This window comes from Phocoena sinus, chromosome 15 (genome assembly GCF_008692025.1).
Source record: "Phocoena sinus isolate mPhoSin1 chromosome 15, mPhoSin1.pri, whole genome shotgun sequence".
Classification (NCBI taxonomy): Eukaryota; Metazoa; Chordata; class Mammalia; order Artiodactyla; family Phocoenidae; genus Phocoena; species Phocoena sinus.
In genome coordinates, this window is record NC_045777.1 from 10852443 (window position 1) to 10874344 (window position 21902).

Here is a 21902-nt window from a genome sequence, read left to right on the forward strand (position 1 = left end):
ACTCCAACCCTGGCTCCACCTGCAAAGGCATCCAGACGGACTCGATTCACAAGGCAACTTGGATGAATCTCCGGGGAATTACGCTGAGTGAGAAAAGCCAATCCCAAAAGGTTACATTCCACTTATAGAACATTTTGGAAATAGCGAAATTTTATACATGGAGGACAGATTCGTGGCTGCCAGGGGTTGGGCGAGGGCTGAGGGAAGAAGGGTGAAGGTAGTCATAAGAGGACCTGAGAAATCCCTGTGGGGTTGGGACAGTCCAGAGTAAGGAGACAGGAGCCTAAATAAAATAAAACTGTACAGAATGGATACAACTGTATAGAACTTAAAACGCACACAGGTGAGTCCAGGTAAAACCGGGGACAGCCCAGTATGAGCAACACATCGTATCCAGGTTGATATCAGGGTTGTGACGTTGTACCACGGTTTTGCAAAATGTTACCATTGGGGAAAACTGGGCAAAGCGTACGAGGGCGCTGTCTCTGTATTATTTCTTATAGCTGCCTGTGAATCTATAATTGCCTCAGTAAAGAATTTCAATTAAAGACACACACGCGTTTCCCCACCTCCACCCTGGTCCCTAGCCCAGGCCACCAGCATCTATCTCCCTCTGGACCATCCCAGCAGCTGCAACCACCCAACCTCCACCCTTGCAGTGCCAGCATCTTCCTCCACGTTTCAAAACCCTCCAGGGCCGAGTCCTTGCCTGGGCCCCACACCCTGCTCCATCCACTACCCCCCACCCTGACCTGCACCTCCAGCTCCAACACGCCGCCCACAGGCCTCACCGCTCCCCTTCCAGCCCAAGACACCTGTACACTCCCCTCGCCACCTCCCCCAGGGCGCCAGCCACCTCATCGCTGTGCTCCATGTTACCTTCTCAGCGAAGCCTTCCCTGACCACCTCCTGCCCCCAGACCCACCTCTCCCTGCCCTCCTTCACCTTTCTTTCTCCCCAGGACACTTTATATATTACACTAGACTATCGGCTGCTGGAGAGCGGGAACATTCTCTGTCCTCCCTGGGTTCCGAGGATCTGATACAGCACCGGGCTCATACAGATGGTAGATGATAAGTATTTGTTGAGTGAATGAATGAATGAGTACATGAATGAAAAGAGGGGTGGTGGGTGGAGATTTGGCATCAAAGGAGTTAAGCCCGGCCCAAGGGCTGGGGAAGGAAAGGGTAAAGGGCTGGGATTGCACACGTGGCAGCTCCTCGAGCAGCCAAGAAGGACTTAAGGGGACCGTAGTGGGAGGAAGAGGCCGGTATGTGCGCAGTACAGAGGGGGATGGGCGGGGCTGTCCTCCAAGCACAAGATCTCTCTAGGCCTCCAGGAGCAAAAGCCCAAGGTACGGAGGGAGAGAAGCCAGGGCGATACCCTGCAGGACGGGCCACGCTGTCCACCCAACTCCCGCCCCGCAGGCTCTCAAGAGAACCAGAAACAGGGGTTGGGGTGGAGGCCGAGCTCACTTTCTGGGGCCTCCAGGGGCCGAGGGGCCAAGCCTCAGCGGCTTCCCACCGCCTGGCCATTCCCGCCGAAGTGCTGTGCTCAAGCTGCTTGTGGGAATGAGGGTGGGCGTGCGGACAGGGGTCACAGAGGACCTTGGATTTGCACTCTTAACATCCCTCCAAAGCCCTGCGTGGGGCTGCCAGTGCTGAGAGGAGGATCCCTTCCTCCAGCACAGTAAACGGCAGTGGTCCCTCTGTCTAGCTGTGTAACCTTGGCCAGGTCACTTAACCTCTCTGTGCCTCATTTTTCTCATCTGGAAACAGGGCTAATAATAGTTTCTACCTCATAGGGTGTTTTACCCAAATAACCCAAAGTGCTTAGAAAACTGGAAGTGCTCAATGAACGCTGGGTAATTTCATTATTATTACAGCCCCCTGAATTCTTTTAAACGATGTCATTAGCTTGTGAACAGCCCAAGTGTACAGTTTTGTAACACTGCGTTTTTAGTATTAAATGCATTCCGCTTCGAAACATGAACATTTAAACTGAATCACAATTGCGGAAGCCAGCCCAAGGAGCCTCAAGGATTATCCAGAACACCTCTCAACCCCTCAGAGGCACGGCTCACCCTCAGTCAGGCGGCCAGGCTCGCAGCAGATGCTCAGTAATGCCTGCTGGCCAGTGACACATTACGAGGGGCCACACCGGGCACAGATATGCTGGCAACCAGCCCTGCGAGCAGCCCCCTGGCCTGTGGCCTCTGAGTTCTCTCCCAGCAATGACTGCTGCCATCTGAGCCCCTCCTGCCCACACCCCCCCACACACACACTCCTGGGGGCACTGTCCGTGGCCTCCGGAACCAGGTCCAGGCCAGCGAAGAGCTGCCAGACACGGGAGGGGAAGAGGCAGTGCCAGGGCCACAGTGCTGAGATCCCCAGCCCAGGTAACCACGGGCACCTCCCAAGCGGTGCTCAGTGATGTCCGGCCCTGAAGCAGCCACCTCCCTGCTCTGGCTTCTTACTCCATGTAAAAGCCAGGATTCCCCCCTCTCTAAATTTCCCAGGTTAATTATTAGGACCCTCCAAGTAATGGGAACTTTGGTCTTGACATTCCGTCTGGCAACGTGACAAGGTGTGATGGTATCAGCTGGAACACGGACCTGGATGAATTTACTGCTTAATGAGACGTGGTTTATTTTCCCAGCAGAAAGCTGACCACGAATGGAGCCAAGTTCAAGAACTTCCCAGGCCCCTTAGGCATTAAAGGGATCATCACACTTTCTCCAGATGCCGCAACTCCAGCTGCAGGCATCACACAGGTTTCTGCACTAAGGAGGGACTCACCTCCCTCCACTCATCACGTCACCCGGAACCTGCAATCGCTGATGGGAGCTGCCTGTCCTCTGTGCGGCCCTGCCTCGCTCAGGAATGCCGTGCGACCCAGTGCCAAGCTGGTGCCACGCACTGGGCCATGCTGTCCCCTGCCACAGCCCTTTCCTGGCCTCTCTTCTCCCTTTTTACTTTTTTTTTTTTTTTTGTGCACTGCGCGGCATGCAAGATCCTAGTTCCCCAACCAGGGATCGAACCTGCGTCCCCTGCAGTGGAAGTGCGGAGTCTTAACCATTGGACCACCGGGGAAGTCCCACTCTTATCCCCTTTTCTGTCATGCACAGGAGTCAGAAGCATGCAGCCCACCTCATAATTATCTGCTGCAACGCCCGCCTCTGGGCGTTTACTTTCTGGGGTGACCTAGAGCTCAGGCAGGGACCAGTCTCATCACTTCTGCATCCTCTGGTGCCCAGAGGAATGCTGGGAGATGCAGGCGCTGAGCCAGTTAGCTGGGGGCATCCTGGCTGCTCCCCTTCCCTCCCCCAGCCCACGGTGGGCAAGTGACTCTGCCTCTTCCTACCTCAGTTGTCTTTTATAAGATGAGGCCAGTGATGGCAGCCCACCTCACTGCAGCCGGCAGAGACTGGGTCACGCGCACCGAGGTCAGCCCAGGGCCCTCAAGCACGGCGATTGCTGTGTAGACATTCTCCGTGCACCTGGCTCCTCCTTCTGTGATCCACAAGCCTCGGCACCTGGAACAGGGCCCACGGCATGGTAGGTGCCTGACAGAAGTTCACCAAATAGAAAGGGAATCACGCACATCCAAACCCTCAACCTGAACCCCTGTGAGCCCCATTTCACAGAGGAGAAGCAGGGACCCTGCTCCAGGCCACGGAGCTAGCAAGCAACACCACCAAGGTACAAACCCAGGGCCACTGGGCTCCAGAGCCCATGGTTTCATTTATTTTTAAATGTTTTATTCCGGAAATTTTCCACAGTCATAGAACACAAGCAAAAGCCAAGAGGCGGCTATGATGAGCCCTACGTGCTGCTGCCTGGTTCTGACAGCGGTCATTCATCTGGGCCAGTGACGCCTAACCTGGGGCAGCCGGGCCTCCGGGGCACATTCGACAACTTCTGGACACCTTTTTTGTGGTACGCGGGCCTCTCACTGTCGTGGCCTCTCCCGTTGCGGAGCACAGGCTCCGGACGCGCAGGCCCAGCGGCCATGGCTCACGGGCCCAGCCGCTCCGCGGCATGTGGGATCCTCCCGGACCGGGACACGAACCCACGTCCCCTGCATCGGCAGGCGGACTCCCAACCACTGCGCCACCAGGGAAGCCCTGGACACCTTTTTGATTGTCGCAACCAGGGGGATGGTGCTACCGGCATCTAGTGGGTGGAGACCGGGGATGCTGCTAAACACCCTACAATGCACAGGACAGACCCCACCCCAGAGAATGGTCTGGTCCCAAACGTCAACAGCGCCGAGGGTGCAAAACCCTGGTTTGAGTCCAGTCCATGCTCAGCTACGCCCTCTGCAAGTGCTGCAGGAGTTTGGTCTACACACTGTGAGAAAGGGGAGAGGCCTGCGCAGTGGTACGGGGACCTGGGAGGGCAGAATCGCTCTAGGAAGGGTGATCTTGAGAGTGATGTGCTCTGGTTAGAAAGTGGGTATTGGGAGCTGCATTTGTCAACACTTCACATAAGACAGGAAATTTCAAACCCTCAGAAAATAAGGATGCCCACGGAGAGTACTTGGAGAGGGCCCCACCGAGTGCCTCTGCCGGCACTGCCTCTGGGGAGAAGCAGCCCCTTTCAAGAAGAGAGCTCGTGGCCAGCCCTGGGCCCTTGTAGCCCTCACATCTGCCTGCTCAGCACAGCCCGTAGCTCTCCAGGCCAATCCCCGCTGCTGTGATATCAGCCCCCTCTCTCCCTCCCTTAGTAAAGGGGTATTGACCCTCCAGACTCTGTAGTAGACACCAATTTACTGTAGGTCTTTGCCAAGACATAGATGGAGGCCTGTGAGGCAACAGGCCCCCTGAGGAGACTTCTTGGAGGCTCTCAGGCAAGTTTTCAAAATCAACTGATGTCACATAAAAACCTGCATCCCCAACCTCCCTTCCTTAAGAAAGAGCACGGTCAGACCACTCCGAGCCTTTGTTCCCAGCTGGAGGGGAGGGCACCTGCCTCTCCCATTGGCCACAGTCCCCACACAGCCCTTGGGCCTCACTCAGGGCCCTACCTGATTCCAGGGTTCGAAGTCGACCCCTGGGGCATGAAGAATACGGGGCTCTGAAATCAAATGGGGCCAATGCCTGGCTCAGATAAAATGTTCTAACTCCTCTGAGCCTCAGTTTCTTCATCTGTAAAGTGGGAATGTTGACAGTACCTATGTAACAGGTGGGCATGAAGATGAACCAAGCTAGGGCAGGTAAAGTGCTAACTTGTGTCAACCCAAAGAAGAGCCCAGAAAACTGGCTGCTGGCACCAACACTGTCGTAACTACTATTAGTAAGTCAAAGATAATACAGTCCTTACCCTTGAGAAACTCTTAGTCTTGGGGAACAACAGGTGAAAACACAGATGACTCCCCGAGGTGCTGTGCCAACAGTGGAATGAACAGGGGGTTGGGGAGTCCAGAGGAACGTTGCCTGGGGGAATCCAGGTGGCTTCCCAGTGGTGGTAACATTCAATTTAGCCTTGAACAATGAATAAACATTGCCAGGCAGGGAGCAGGGGAACAGCGTATGCAAAGGCCATAGGCAGTGTCCACCAGATCCAGGGATGGCAGGACTGGGCTTGAGGATGCTCACAGGGGACGTCCCTGACAGTGGCGGTGCTCGGAGATGGTGCACTGTGTCCCTCCAACCACAGAGAAGTTGGGGTGCTCCCACGTAGCCCTCAACAGTGCCCCCCAAAATAAAACTCCTCCTTGTGGTAAGGAACTTCCTCCCCACTCAAAATCTTAACAAAAATGCAACACTTAAAAAAAAATCTGACCCCCAAACCAGCCTGCCAGGGGCCCTCTGTCACTCCCCTGCACATGTGCCACCAGATATCTGGAGTCAAACAAATCTGTTAATGTGTGAGTGCTGAGTGACTCCCTGAGAGCCAGGCTGGTGGGGGATTGGCAGGGGGGCTGGGGACCCAGCACCACTCGGCCTCCATTGTTGCGTTAATATTTGCCATCTGCTCATGTTGCATTTTTACCGCAAGGGATGATGGGGGCAGAAGCAGAAGGAGAGGCCGCTGCAGGGCCGGGAGAAGGCGCCATGGAATCTCCTCTGCCTTCTTTGTGTTGCTGCCTTGCTAGGCCTCCACCACTGAGATAAAGCCCCGGCCAGGCTGTGCCTCCTTCCGGGAGTCACCCCTCCAGGGTAATTGGGCAGAGGGAGAGGGAGGGGGAGGGGGAGGCGGCCCCAGCCAGACAGAGCCTCCCCCTTCCCTGGGTGGGGCGGGGCGGGGAGGGGAGGGGAGGGGGGGATCCGGGTACGGAGCGGGGAGGGGAGGAGGCGCCGAGCCTGGCACTGACGACTCCTACAGGCCAAGCCTGGGCAGGACAGCTCCGCCCACAGCCTCCGCTACCTCCAGGAAAGCCCAGGACGCGGCCCCAAGCCGCTGCGGAGAGAGGCAGGCATGGACACTCATCCCAGCTCTCCACGGCCTGGAGACCACCTCCGGAGAAATCTGGGGGACGGGGGCTTCCAAGGGCCATGGAAGCCTTCAGAGCATCCATTGACTAGTATTTATTGAACACCTACTGCATGCTCAGCCTGGCTAGGAAACTCAAATGCCCACAGGCAGGTAATGACAATGGGTGTCTTAGGCCAGATGGCGGCTCAGCAGCGACACTGCTCAGGGGCCGAGACCTCTGCTTTTTCAAGCGAAGCCAGAGATGTACATTCTTCTGTGAACTTGGCTTTTCTAAATGCTGGCAACTAATTCAAATTAAACACATGCATATTAAACATATGCCAAGCTGGCCAAAGAATGTATGTGGGTGGGGCAGACTGGGTCCAAGGACCTCCAGCTGCAACTTCCACCTTCTAGGTTGTGGGTCCTGCACTCGGGAAGATCATAGAGAAGGGGAGAGACACTGAATGAGGTCTAAGCTGGATCAGATTATGGCTCTGTTGCCTATGCTGTGTGACCCTGGGCAAGTGAACGGCCCTCTTCGAGCCTCAGGTCCCCTTCTCAAATGATATCATTTACCTCTGGGGTTGTTACAGGAAGTCGAGACGAGGCACCGAAAATCCTTCATGAATGCTCTCAATACAACTACCATAGTTGATGGTAGATGTGTTCGTCATGCTGCTCCCAAAAGCTGAGGGCTCCAGCTGGGGCTGGTGCAAAGTGAAGGAAGATGCCATGGGCTTTCCACTCTTCCCTGGTCCCAAATGCCTCTGAAGGCGTGGGGCCTGTGGGATACAGACCATCAGCCTGAGGTCCAGAGCTGGGGGGTGTGCTGGGTGTGACCCACAGGCGCAACAGATTTTTCCCCAAGATGTTTAACGTTTAGAAAAATTAGTTGCTGACTTTTAGACATTAGAAGATTCATATAAAACTCCATATGCCCAGCTTTCTCCCCAAAATAGAAAAATCTAGCCATTCTTGATCCCATTTCTGCAAGGCTGCTTCTGGAAATCTCCACCCCATAGGTAAGGCAGGGGCTCTGCAATTCGCCACAGTCTCCACCGCTCCTTACTGTCTCACACCTGGCAGACACACTCATTTGTGTTACCAGATCGCCCCCTGGGTATGTGCGGGGTGAGCCGGGCAGGCCCAAGGCCACAGTCCACCCCAGCAGCCTGGCTCTGTGCGGTGTCAGGACTTGGCTCCAAGTGGTTTTGCTATTAGCCAGAGAGCCTTCCTTGGAAAGCACCTGACTGTTATCCATTGGAAAAGTAAACAAAATGACACCTCGAGGGACTTCCCTGGTGGCGCAGTGGTTAAGAATCCGCCTGCCAATGCAGGGGACACGGGTTCGAGCCCTGGTCCCGGAAGATCCCATATGCCGCGGAGCAACTAAGCCCGTGTGCCACAGCTCCTGAGCCTGCGCTCTAGAGCCCGCGAGCCACAACTACTGAAGCCCATGTGCCGCAACTACTGAAGCCCGTGCACCTAGAGCCCGTGCTCCACAACACGAGAAACCACCGTGATGAGAAGCCCACGCACTGCAACAAAGAGTAGCCCCCGCTCACCGCAACTAGAGAAAGCCCATGTGCAGCAACGAAGACCCCATGCAGCCAAAAAATAAATAAATAAATTAATTAATTAAAAGAAAAAATGACACCTCGTCAACATGATGTTTTGGCTCGGCAGAAAACAAACAGCGGTCTACAACAACTTAGCACGGCTCTTCTGTGCCCCTGGGTGTGGGCCCCGAGCGGAGGGCCTGGCGTGGTCAGAACACCTGTGGCAGCCACTTGGCCATGACCAGGCCTGGACCAAGGGGACATGGGGCCACCTGACGTGGTCTCCACACCCCTCCAAGGCCTGCAGCCCGTACGGCTCCACCTCCATCTCACTTTCGCTTCCACATATGTCTGAAACCGTCTCCAGATGTGAGGGGCCCTCTGTGTGCAGAGACAGGGCTGCCTCCTCAGGCAGGGTCTCTGGGACCCAGACACATGGCCAGGAGACCTGGGCACCCTGACTGGAGCGCCTTTTCTCTCTTCCAGTTGGACAAAGGCCCCGAGACCCGGCAAGGCGAGGATTCCAGTGATCTCAAGGCACAGCATGAGATGTTTCTAGGCCGAGGAAACGCACTCCTAACCATTGAACTCTGAGGCTTGAAGGGCACCTACGCACCCTGCTCAGCTCTCATGCTCAAGTCTAAACAAGACATCGCTGACCCTAAATGCCAGCCTTAGCTCAGGGTAGAAAATGTGCCCTGGAAATTCCCCAAGCAAAGCAAATTTACCAAGTCCCTCCCCTGCTACGAACACTTCCATGGCTTTCCATTGCCCTTAGAATAGTGTCCAGTCCCCCTGTGTGGCCTGAGACCCCGCCCACCCAATCTGGCCCCAACCTCGTCTCCCACACTCCACCCCCCCGGCTCAGTCCCCATGCTGGACTCCCCGCTGCTCCTCAGGCACCAAGCTCAGTCCCACCCCAGAGCCTCGGTGCCTGCATCCCCACTGCTGGGTGCACCCTTTCTTCTGACTTCAGGCTGTTCTCACTCACCATCCAGGTCTCAGCCTACATGGCCCTTCCTCGGAGGCCATGCCTGGTTCCCTCAGAGCAAGCCAGGGCTCTCTTTAGAAATGACTAGCTACTGAATTTTCTTAGGATTTGGTCATTGCCTCTATTCTTCCACTGGATACATGCTTCCTAAAGTAAGAGATCACAGCTCTCTCCCAAGGCAACAGAGTTAGGAATGTGGGTTCATATCCTGATGCCCAGCTGTGTGGCCTTGGGCAAGTTACTAAACCTCTCTGTGCCTCAGTTCCCTCACCTGTAAAATAGGGATAAAAATAGCACCTCCCCCGTGGGGTATTGAGGGTTGAGAACAGCGCCTGGCGCTGCAGGGCTGGCTCTGTCACCACTACTGATACCTGCTCACCGCTGAGGGATTAGGCAGTCTGTCTTGAACCGTTATTTAAAGGCAAAGCTGGCTTCTCAGACCCACCAATGCTCAGAACCCTCCGTCTGAGAGTTCTTTTACTCCCCACTGCTTTAGTGGAGGAGGCCCTCTTCATCTCACAGCAAATTGAAACCAGTTTTCTAGCAAGCAGAGCCTTTCTTGGTCAAGCCTGTGTCAGCCAACTGACAGCTAAGCTGTCTGAGGCCTGCAGAGGCTAAGAGACTTACCCACAGTCACACAGCTAAAAAAATGCCACAGCGAAAGAGAGGTACAGTTCTGAGTTAAAATCTTGGAACATTTTAAAAATCAATGTAAAAGTATAGTTGAAAACTTCTTTGCAGTACAGCATGGAAATATGGACCTTGGTACCATGAAAATATGTATGTTAGCATTAAAATTGAAGCATGGAAGCATGTACATTTTTACGTCTGGGCGCAGAGGGCCCAGGGTGCCAGGCCAGCTCTCACCCCAGTCTGGGCACTGACTGCGCGCTTCTTCGGCAGCTCAAGTCAAAGGCCAAAGGCCTGGCCTTTGCGGGGGATCTCGTGACGAGGAGGTACACTCAGGCTGGCATTCCCGGGCCAGCCCAGGCCTCGGCCAGCACCAAGTCACGTGGGCAGGGGCGGCTCTGGGCCTCTGGTGCTGGAGAGGGGTGGGGGGCTGGCGGACTGCTTCCCAACCCCACTCCTGGTGTGTTGGGAGACCCTAGCCCCGGCGCTGCACACCCTCCCTGGGCCTCCCCACTACAGCTGCAAAGTGAGGAAGAGGAGGGAGGGAGAAATGAGGCCAGCAGGGCAGAAGGGGCTGGCAGAGTTAGAAAACACACAGACCAATTTTCTCCCCATCTCTCTCCCTCCCCAGGAACTCCTGTTCCAGCTGATGGAACAGCAGGGAGGGTGGAAAACACACCCCCAAAAGTCCCTGCCGGGCGCCAGGGGTGAGGGCTGAGGGCCTCCTGCCTGGGCCCTGTGAGGGAGTCCCCACTGATTCCCCTGATTCTGGGAGGGCCTGGGGGCAGCAGTGAGTGGCCTATTTCCTTTGGGGGGATGGGCTTCCACAGGAGTGGGGACAGGACCCTTCCGCGCAAGAGCCTCTGCCCCACGCCAGCTCCCGGAGACGGAGGAGGGCGGGTGGAGACAAGAAGGCAGAATCTGGGCTTGTGCGGAGGGGCTTCCCACTGCTGGGGGGGCCTTGTGTGGACACCAGGTGCGGGCAGTGGTCAGTGAAGCGTCCACCTTGGGTGGGCACTGAGGGGAACCGACTGGAGACAGTGTGAAATCCTGGCTTGGTGGGTTCTTCCAGGTGGAAGAGACGGAGACCCGTCCGGGTGCTCTTCAAGGACCCCACCCCCCGGACTGCAGCTCCAGTGGTCGGAACCAGGCCCAGAAAGATGCAGCAGGGCCAAGTGGTGCAGAGTGCCAGCTCCAGGCCTAGGTCTCACAGGTTCAAATCCCAGCTCCACCACGTTCTGGGTGGGCAAGCACTTCGACCCTTTAGTGCCTCAGTTTCCTCATCTGTAAAATAGGGACAGTGACTAGACCTATGTCACAGGGTGGGATGTGAGGTGCCTGCCGGGTCAAGGCCCCAGTACAAGCCGTGACAACCATTATTCTGGAAGGGCCACTTCAGCTTGCACCCCCGGGTGCAGGTGCAGCCCTGGAAACCCTCGGGTCTGCACACGCGTGTGCGCACACTTGCCTACATTGCCTGCTCCACACAAAGCCCTCCCAGGGCCAAGATCAACACGCCGGGGTTGCTGAATGACTCACCACCCCTGGCTGGGACGCATTTCCTGGAACAAGTCACTGCAGGTAGGGCTGGGGGGCCCTGAGTCTGGTAGAGATGAGAGGATGCAAGTCTCCGCATGCCCGGCCACACCCCGATGGGATCCTGCAACAGGAGTGGGCGGCGGACCCCATTTCACAGCCCCACGGGCCTGAGTTCCAACCCTGGTGCTGACCTTGGATTCGCGACTCTCCCCCTCCAAGCCTTGGCCTCTGCCACTAAATGAGGACACTAGTGCCAACCACAAAGGGACAATTGTGCAGGCTATAGAAAAAGACTGTAAAGTACAGAGACCAAGGACCCAGCAGGCCCCACTGTTAGGATTCAGCCAAGGTCCTCTGTCCTTCCTCCCCCATGGTGCTTCTAAGCCATCAGCAGGCAGAGCACTGTGTGACTGGGGGGCTCCTGGTCACCCCGGAACAGTCACCATAACTCAAGGGACCAAGAAGGCAACTCCTGACTTCACTGAAAGGCAGGAGAGACCACATTTGGCTGGAGAGGGGGCAATGCCAGAGGGCTTCTCAGAGGAGGTGGTATTAAGTTGGCTCTAAAGGATCAGTAGGAGTTCCAAGATCATGAGATCTGTGAGGCCATTGTCTAGCTGCTACTGGCCTTGGGCAAGTCCCTCACCTGGAGGCAGGCAGGTAAGCAGCACATGCCTCAGGCAGGTGTAAGACAAGACAGAGCAGTGGGGTCCTGGCAGGGACTGGAGAGTGACACCCAGGCAGGCCTCCCAAGCCAAACAGAATGAGTTCACACGGGGCCAGAGTGGCAACACTGCAACTACTCCGTTTCCTCATCAGTCAAATGGGGATAACGTTCATTCCCAGCGTACACGATGGTCGGGAAAAGTAAATGAATTAACGCACATGAAATACCTCAGCAGTGCCTGGAACACTGTAAGTGCTCGATATATGAGCCTTTGTGAGAACACTAAGTGGAGACAGGGAAGGGGGCCATGCAGGAGGGACAGAGAGAACAGAGGGGGACCCCCAGGCAGGGCCCAAGGAACAGTGAGAGACCCCACTGGGGGGCAGGACAGAGCAGCTGGCTGAGCAAGACCCCTTTCCTGGAAAGGGCAAGACCCTGGAGATAGGTCAACCAGGGCTCCAACCTGGCCTTGCTACTTGAGGCAGTGTGGCTTCGGACAAGTCCCTTCACCACCCTGAGCCTCGGTCTCCGCAACTGTAAAATGGGGAAATGACAAAAGTACCTTCCTCCAAAGACTGGCATGAGAACCAGATGCCATATACAACAGCACACAAAGTGCTTAAAGCAGACCTGACATAAAATTATCAAATCCAGCTTAGAGTGGGTTCTCAAACTCAGCACTACTGATGTTCAGGGCTAGATAATTCTCTGGTGTGGGGGGCTGTCCTGTACACTCTATGGTGTTCAAAAGCATCCCTGGTTTCTACCCACTTGCCTCCAGTTGTGACAATTGCAACATCTCCAGACACTGCCCCATGTCCCCTAGACTAGGGAATCAGTAAGCCGGAAAGACAGAGGTGCTTAAACACTGAAGGTCTCTGCAAGGCAGGATCAGTCTGGCCTCGGTTTTTCCATCAGTAAAAGGGACACAATGACCCTTCTTTTCTTACAGGGAGGATCCCAGGAAAGCAGCAATGTGGGAGAGAGAGGCTTTTGCAAGCTGCGGGCTGGCTGCCCCTCTCACCGTCCCGTTTTCTGGTCTGCTAAAGGCCGACTTGTGCCTTGGGAAGGGGGACCCCGCCTGAATTCTGGAAGTCACTCTGAGCACGTCCTTAGGTGTGGAAGGGACAGGAGGGCAGGGGCTGCTTCTATTCGCCATGGTAACCCCAGATGGACCACAGTGCTTGGCAAACAGCAGCACTTACTAACCGGTGGGTGAGGCGGCGGGCAGTCACGGCACCGAAGCACGCGGCTCAGGGCACGCAGGGGCGCACAAGGGAGGCACTGCAACACTCCAGCCACCTAGCCAGCTCCCCACCGGCTGGCCAGATGCTGTTTCCTGTCTGCAGAAGCCAGCCGTGCCCTTTGAACTCCTGTTTCCTGAGCCCCTCTCCCTGCTCCAGGGTCTGGGAGGGGGCAGGGAGGTAGGGGATACTCACGTTCCCGAAGGCGGGGAGCCCCGAGGAGCCCAGCCACTTCCGCAGGGCCTGTGAGAGGGCCCCGTGGTCCCGCTCGGCCTGAAGAACGTGGGCTTCCAGGAAGGAGACGTGGTGCCCGGCCATCTTGACAAAGGCCTGGTGGGAGAGGGGAAAGCAGTGATGCCACATCTGTGCAGACTGGGGTGTGTTCCTGGCTGCCTCCCTCTCACCTGGCCCCATGGGCTCCGGGAGAGTTCAGGCAGCACCTGCCCAGCTGGGGGCACCTTCAGAAACCCTGACAGTAACAGTGACACCTCCCCCTTGGAGGCCTGGCCTGGCCGAGCCTCCACTCGTGTCCTCTCACCTTCTCCCCCTAGTGACCCTCTGTTTAGCCTCTATTTTACAGAGGAGGTAAACTGATTCTCAGAGAGGTTGGACCACCTGCCCAAAGTCACACAGCCAGGAAGTGGCAGAAAGGGGACTCAGGCTGCACAGCCTTCTTTATGAAAAATGGAGTTTTTAGAAATCGCTCACTTTAATATTTGATGGATATTGGGGGAGTCTCAAACTCAGAAGCTGCCAAGGGGCAGGCAGGTGACAAGCGGGTGAAGTAGGATGAGTGCGGACAGGGTGAACTGGAATGCCGGGTCCCGGCCCCCAAGGGTCACTCAGCTCTGGGTCTCTAGTGCAGAACCTCTAATTTCAAAAAAAAAAAGAAAAGAAAAGACAATGCTGGGGTCAGATTCTCTGGACTAGAATCCAGGTTCTATTACTTACTAGTTGTGTGCCTTTTGGCAACTTACTTCATTTCTATTATCCTCAATTTTCTTATCTGTAAAATGGGAATAATAATAATACCAACCTTGTTCTGCAGTTAAGTGCTTAGGGTATATTAAGAGCTCAATTAATATCAGATAACATCATTTAAAAAGAAAAAAAAAGGACATTCAGATTTTATGAAAAGTGTCCAGTTTTAAAAAACGTTAGCAATAATTTCACAGTTTAAAAAAGTACTGTGCAGGCCCGGTGAAACTCATTTGTGGCTTCTGGTGTGCCTGTGTGTTGTGTGCATGTGTGTTTCCGTGGGTACCTATGTTTGTGTGTTGTGTGCATGTGTTTGTATGTGTTGTGTGCATGTTTGCGTGTGTGCCCATACGTTGTGTGCATGTGTCTGTGTGGTGTGTACACGTGCATGTGTTTGTACATGCACTGCACGTACAGCCGGGAAGGCCGCCAAAGGTGGCGGCTCCGGTGCCATTTCAGACAAGCCCCCCTCGGCGGAGGCTTTTACTATTGGAACCTCCCTGTTCCAATAGTAAAATACAAGAGATTTTCTTGCACCAGGAAGAGGCAGGAGACCCTCTCAGTGCTGGGCCCCACAAGGGAGCCTCCCTTCACTGGATGGAAAGCCCCGGTCAGCCCATCCAGCAAGGCCCACCACCACCCAGCCCTGCCTCTCCCCGTGTCCCACACACCAGCCACACAGGCTGCCCTTTTGTTCCTTGAGAACGCCAAGCCTCACCCTCCACAGGGCCTTTGCACCAGCTCTCTCCAGACCAGCAGCACTTCTCTGTTCTCGATGGGGTGAACACTGCTTGTCTCTCAGGCCCTGGATCCACTGTCCCCCGACAGAGGGGCCTTCCCCAACCACCTAATCTAACATGCCCCACGTCACTGCGGAGCCACCCCGTTTCCCCATCTTCCTAGCTCTCCTCTCCCTCTGAACTTCCTGTCTGCTTGTTCACGGTCCATCTCCCTCTAGATGTGAGTGCTGGAAGAGCAGATGCTGAGTCAGTGTTGTTCACAAGGCCACAGCCAGGGCCTCGTCAGCTGGAAGGGGCTCAGCTGGATGGTGGAGGCACGAATGCACGCAAGCATGAATGAACGAGTGCGCACACACGAATGAATGTATGCATGGATGATGCATGCACGCGTGAATGCACACATGCGTGGATGAACCAATGCACACACAGGAATGATACATGCACGCACGCACGCATGACTGCATCTTTAGCAAAAAGACATTGGATGAACACAAGATGGTGGCACTGCTGTGCTGCCGCCGCCCTGTGGTTCTGGCAGGGGCAGAGCTGAAAGGCTCTGAATAAGCCACATCAAGTGTGTGTGTGTGTGTGTGTGTGTGCGCGTGTGTGTGCGTGTGCGTGTGTGTGTGTGTGTTGGGGGGCAGGGAGACAGGAGCCACAGGCTGGGCAGCTTCCCCTGGCCTTGCTGGGCCTGCACATCTGGTTGTAAGACACAAAAGAAAGTTCTACAGTCCCTCCTCCAGCCGATTCCAATTTTACGCTCCCTGCGTTAATACCGTTAATACCGATGTGGTGGGGAGTATGAGGGATGCTGAGGAATGTGCGCTCACGAGGTCGGAACCGCCTCCAAAGTGCCTGCCAGAGAGGGCAGCCCGGCCAAGCCGCAGCCAGGGAGAGGCCGAAACCTGGCCAGGAAAGCTGATCCGGGGAAACTGGAAAGACGCGGACACGCATCCACACAGAGAGGGGAGGAGAGGGGACAGAAGGAGGGTGACCGCTAATCGGGACCACCCTTGGGACTATAGGTGACTTCTATATAATTTTCTCTACAATGAAAATGAACCACTTTTATTATCAGAAGGGAGGGAAGGAAGAAGGGAAGGAGGGAAGGAAAGAAGGAAAGGGGGAGAGGGATGAGAGAGAAGGGAAAGTCACATTGTTTTAAATTTTATTTGTGAGTCCTGAATGATGTATCTGAATCCTTGTGGCAAAGGCCCCCAGCTTCAGAGCAGGGCCCAGTTCAGAAAGGGTGCCAACGCCAGCACTGACTTTTGTAATCCCAGCTCCACCACTTCCTAGCTGTGTGACCTTGGGTAAATAACTTTGCCTTTCTGTGCCTCAGCCACTTTCTCTACAAAATAGGACTAATAATGGGACCTTCCTCCTGGGGCTGCTGTGAGGGTGAAACAAGTTGTTTCAACTAAAGCACTTAAGAGTCCCTGGCTCATAGCAGGTGCTCAGTAAATGTCAGGTTTTTCTGGCCTGAAAGGTCACCCCCATGGTTCCCAAGCCTCCCCTGCCATGGGTCACACTGATTTGAGAGCTGAGTGGTCTTGGGCTCCCTGGAACCCCCTGACATGTTAGGCCCTGGAGCCCCCAGTTGGCTGGGCTGAGTGATGAGCAGGTATCCCAGATTCTGGCTCTCAGCCTGTGGGCAATGGCCACCACCATAGTGATAGCCTGTCCTCAGCGAGCATCTACAAGATGCCAGGTGCTGAACTAACACCTTCACGATGACATAGTCACAATTTACAGAGGAGGAAACTGATGCTGAGAGGGTGAGTGAGTTACCCAAGGGGCAGATCTGAGGCCCAGGTGGTCTGGCTCTGGAATCCATCCACCTCAGATTGGGGTCTGATCGGGTCCTAAGTTTTATTGTTCTCATGTCACATGCAGCTTAGTGGGAAATACATATTCTCCCATTTGCCTTGAAATCCATGACCCTCTTGGACTAACTTTTTCTTCCTTTTTTTTTGCGGTACGCAGGCCTCTCACTGTTGTGGCCTCTCCCGTTGCGGAGCACAGGCTCCGGACGCGCAGGCTCAGCGGCCATGGCTCACGGGCCCAGCCGCTCCGCGGCGCGTGGGATCCTCCCAGACCGGGGCACGAACCCGTGTCCCCTGCATCGGCAGGCGGACTCTCAACCACTGCGCCACCAGGGAAGCCCTCTTCCTTTTAATGGAGACCCAGTTACAGAGAAATATCTCTAGTCTAAGGAAAGCAGCAGTTCCGGGGGGTTGACAAGAGGCAAATGGCACTTAGCCTCAATGCTGGGGAGACTCTAGGGCAGAGTGGGGACTGTGGCAGCCGAGAGATTCACACCCCACTGAAGGGGAGAGTTGCTTCTCAGCTCCAGCTCTTCCCAGAAAGTAAGGGGGGTGTGGCTTGGGGTTGGTCTTCTAATACCTGACTGCCCAGTATAGTCCTGGATCCTGCTGGCATCTGAGTTTGCAATCTCCATCTAAAGCTTACAGTAACTGCTGGTGGGAGAGTAAAATGGTGTCAACACTTTGGAAACTGGTCTTGGCAGTTCCTAAAAAGACTTAACCACATGACCCAGCAATTCCAGTCCTAGGTATTTACCCAAGAGAAATGAAAATGTATAGCCACGCAAAAACCTGGACATGAATGTTCATAGCAGCATTATTCATAATAGCCCCAAAGTAGAAACAACCCAAGGACCCATCAACTGATGAATGGATAAACAAAATGCGGTATAGCCATCCCTACAATGGAATACTATTCATTCATAAAAAGGAATGAAGCTCTGACACATGTTCCAACCTGCATGAACCTTGAAAGCATTATGCAAAGTAAACTAAGCCAGACACCACAGGCCACATATGATATGAAATGTCCAGAGACAAATGCATATAGACTCAGAGTAGATGAGTGGTTGCCAGGGGCCAGGAGTGGGGAATGATTGCTAACCAATGAGCCATCCTGTGTCTTCAGTGGCTTCCTACTCCTCAGGAAAAAGGCCCCCATGCTGACCTTGGAGTGGAAGGCCTAGACAACGGGCCTCCTGCTGCCCAATTTCTCCAGCCCCGCTCAGGTCATGACCTCCCTCATCCCTGTAGTCTGGCCCTCCCCAGATCCTTCCAGTGTCCCCGTCTCCTTCCTGCCCCAGAGCGCAGATGCCCCCCGCCTCTGAGCCTCCGCCCGAGCTGTGCCCTCATGCGCCCAGCACAGCTCCTTTCACTCACCCTCCGGGGGCCAGAAGGTTCCACTCCTTGCTCACTACTTCCCTCCAGAGCACTCGACTCCCTCTAGGTCACCCTTGGTGAATGTGGTCAGCAGAATCACGGGCCCCCAAAATATCCCATCCTCATTCCCAGAACCTGTGGCCAAAGGGACTTGGCAGGTAAATAAGGATCTTGAGCTGGGGAGACTGTCCTGGATTATCCGGGTAATCACAGGCATCCTTATAAGATGGAGGCAGGAGAGTCAGAGGAGGACAGAGCCTGGAAGATGCTACGCTGTGGGCTTTGAAGGTGGAGGACAGCACCATGAGCTGAACGAGGCAGGCGGCCTCCAGACACTGGAAAAGGCCAGGACGTGAACTCTACCCCAGAGCCTCCAGAAGGAACCAGCCCTGCTGACTCCTGCTGACACATTTTGGACTTCTGACCTCAAGAGCTGTAAGATGCTAAATTCATGTTGTTTTAAGCCACTATGTTTGTGATAACTTGTTACAGCAGCCCCGGGAAATGCTATGGTCATGCTTTGTTGCTGTGTTTCTCCTGGCTGGAACACACCCTTGGACTCTGTCTTTCTCACTGTGAGAGCCCTGCAGCGGTGCATAGTAGGTCCTCAATAAATGCTAGCGGACCGAATACTAAGGAAAAAATTGGGCTTGAGAGTTGGGCCAGCCCAAGCAAGGCAAGAACCAGGGCTACAAATCTTCACATTTTCTTTCCTCTTTCAAACATGTGGAATAAAATTCAAATGAATCAGCTATTCCAAGGGCAAAGTTTTAATTACATTCCTGCCTCATTCTCTGCTGATAAGAATGTTAATTCTCTGTTAACTCTGGGCCCACTGCCGGGCTCCTTTCCTCCACAGCTCAGAGGGGCACACATCCCCTTGGTCTAGGTGACAGCTATTAAATTGCAGGCTCCTCCAGCCTCCCGGTCCTTCACTGTGCAAGAAGCCAGGCGCCCAAGCCAAGGGCCCCAGTTTGAGTAAGAGCTTGGGCTCCAGAGGATGTGAACTTAAGTCCCAGCTTCACAGAATTAGCTGTGTGACCCCGGAGAAGTGGCTTACCCTCTCAGACCTCGTGTTCCTCCTCTAGGAGATGGGACGGTGAGGATACTGACGTTGCAGTGCAGCCAAGAGGAAATGAGATACCATGCACCTTAGCCTGGTGCCCACACAGGTAAAAGGCAGGTGAAATAAGTCAGCATTGAGGCAATAGGGCATGGTGCGGATTGTGGTGAAATGCAGAACACATGTCTCGTCTGAGGGGCGGCTGCCACCAGCTCTACCAGAATATAGCCTAGGGGTTGGAAATGTTTTATTTCTCAGTTTGGGTCATCTTCACCTGGGAGTTTATATGCGTAAAAATTCACTGAATTGTGCACTTACTATGTGTGCACTTTATGTATTTATACCTTAAAAAATAAACAGAATAAAGTATTTAAAGAAAGGTGGGTCTAGGGTTATGAAAGCTGCTGAATTTCCAAAAGCAGCTGAAAATTCAGATTTTTGTATAAAGTACCCTGATTTTTAAATGGGTACTTTATATAAATTCTTATTTGTCATATTTTAGAGATGCTGTGTAGGCCCCGTTTTGGCTACCACCCCACTCCACTGGGTCTAAGGCCTGACACTATCAAGGCCAGATCAGCATCTTGGAAGAGACAAGGAGAGAGCCGGAACAAGTCTGTGGAGCTCACAAAGAAAGCTCATTATCCTGGACTCACCTCCAGCTGGTCCACTTTGGCGTAGATGCCACGCATTTCCATCACCTTGGCCTTAAGGAGGGGGATGTTTTCCTCCAAAATCTGTGAGGTATCGCTCCTGATCTGCAGGGAACAAGACAGCTCATCAGGCTCTCCGGCCCAGCCCCGCGTCCTCCTGCTGCCCTGGGGGCGGCCAGGCTCTTCAGAGACCTCGCTGATGGCCGAGACACCGAATGCCATCCTGCCCAGGGACAGGCCCAGGAACGACCCATAGTCCCAGGTGGGGACCAACCTCACTGCCTCTCGGCACCCAGACCCAACCAGGTATTATTTACTGAACTGCAAATTAATTGTTCCCCCTGACCAAACACCCAACACCACCAGCTCCAAACTAAATACCTTTATATTGTAAACCAGTGAACTGGACCAAATGGAAAGAATCAAAATCTCTTCTCTAAACTGAAGTCGAGGTAAATCAAGTTTTTGTTACACTGGAACTAATAATATCAATGAGAAGAGTTAATAATAATCATTAACATTAATAACGAGTCCATCATCGTGCTGTTTCCTACACGCAGCCACTGTGCTAAGCATTTCCTGCGCATCATGCATCTCATTTAATTTCAAGATTCTTCTGCTTGGAAGGACCCCAAAAGCGACGGAGAACTTTGGGAAGCCACATCTTTCCCTTGATCACTGAGATCGGACACTTAAGCCTCCATTTTCCTGCAGAGCCAAAAGGACCAAGCCTAACCTTTAAGTGTGTGTGTGTGTATGAGAGACAGAGAGATTCCATTTCCATGTTACCATGTCCTGACCACACAGAGAAGCAGGATACATACCACTCTCAGATTCTAGGGAGCATGTGGATCCCCTGGAGGGAAGCCTGTTAATGCTGATTTGAAGGCTCCTCCAAGTCTGGTCTGGCTTGCGTAGGGGTGGCGGGCAATCTGTTTTCTGCCAAGCTCCAAGGCTGTGCTGGAGTGGCGGTCCGGGGACAGTCAGAGAAACACCAGTGGGCTACTAGGACTCAGACCGGAGTTTGAATTTAGCTCTACCCACCATAAGCTGTGTGACCTCGGGCAAGTCACTGTACCTCTCTGAGCCCTCCTTTGCTTGTCTGGACAGGGAAGCAATCAAGACAGTCCTTGCTTCCTTGGAATGCAGTGAGGATAGAACGTTTAGCAGACTGTTTGGCATGGCATGTGAGGGAAGCTTCTGACACGGTCCTCAACAAGCCCCACCTCCTGGTGTTCATGTTCTTGTGTGATCCCCTCCCCGAGACCATTGCCTGGATCTAGAGACTGGCTTCTAATGGACAGGAGTCAGCCAACGTGAGACATGGCCCTCCTGAGACTAGAAGACTGTCACTCCATCTTGCTGGCAGTCTCTCCCACCGCCTGGTTCATGCATGCTTCCCCCCACCCCCTCTTCCTTCTCACTTGCCCTCTCCTGCCAGCTGTGAAGAAGCAAGTTGCCGTTATGGAGAAGCCTGCCTCTGGCCAATGGCTGGATCCTGCCCAGAAACACTGACTTTGCCTGGAGGCAATCCTGCCGCAGTCGAGCCCTGAGATGACAACAGTCCTGGCCAACATCTCGATGGCAGCCTGTGAGAGACCCTGACCTACAGGACCCAGCTAGGCTGTACCAGAGTCCTGACCCACAGACACTAGCACATAATAAAGATCATTGCTTAAGTCACTAAGTATGGCGGGGGGGGGAGGGAATTTGTTATGCAGCAATAGCTAACTAATACAAGGTGACAACTCAGCAAAAAATTTTAATTTTAAAAATGTTTTTGAAAACTGTACCCATTTTCCCTCCTCTTTCTGCCTAAGTATATGAGACCTCTGGTTCTCCTGCCATTCTGCTCCCATCACTGTTCAGGATGACACTTCCCTCCTTGCCCTGGGTAGCCATTCCATCACCTGCATGTCTAAAACCAAACCCTCCCTTCCTGGTCCTCCTCCTCTGGTCAGGGCACTGCCATCTCCCTGGGCACCTGGCTCCAAGCCCACTGTCCTGAGGCACACTCCTTTCCCATGCCCTGACCCCCTGGGGCCAAAAAGCAGCCCCGAGAGGGTGGCATCTGGCACCAGGCTGTCTGGCCTCAGTCTCTGCCCTGACCTCTCTGTGCCTCGGTTTCCTCATCTGTAAAGCGGGGATCAGACTAGTGCTTCTCTCAAAAGGATGCTTTAGGGATTATACAAGATGGTCCATGTCTGCAT

The 21902-nt window shown here is 54.2% G+C and overlaps 1 protein-coding gene across 2 annotated transcripts in view; it reads right to left on the reverse strand.

Moving 5' to 3' along the window:
* Window positions 1–21902, reverse strand: part of BCAS4 (breast carcinoma amplified sequence 4) — a 60865-nt gene that overhangs the window by 15548 nt on the left and 23415 nt on the right. Inside the window, exons 3-4 of one of the 2 annotated variants that reach the window (XM_032606189.1) lie at window positions 19696–19797; window positions 13248–13382 (exon numbers count right to left, since the gene is read on the reverse strand). In XM_032606189.1, the coding sequence (XP_032462080.1) occupies window positions 13248–13382; window positions 19696–19797 (237 nt within the window). The remainder of the gene's footprint in view (window positions 1–13247; window positions 13383–19695; window positions 19798–21902) is intronic. The other variant, XM_032606190.1, reaches the window with a different exon arrangement.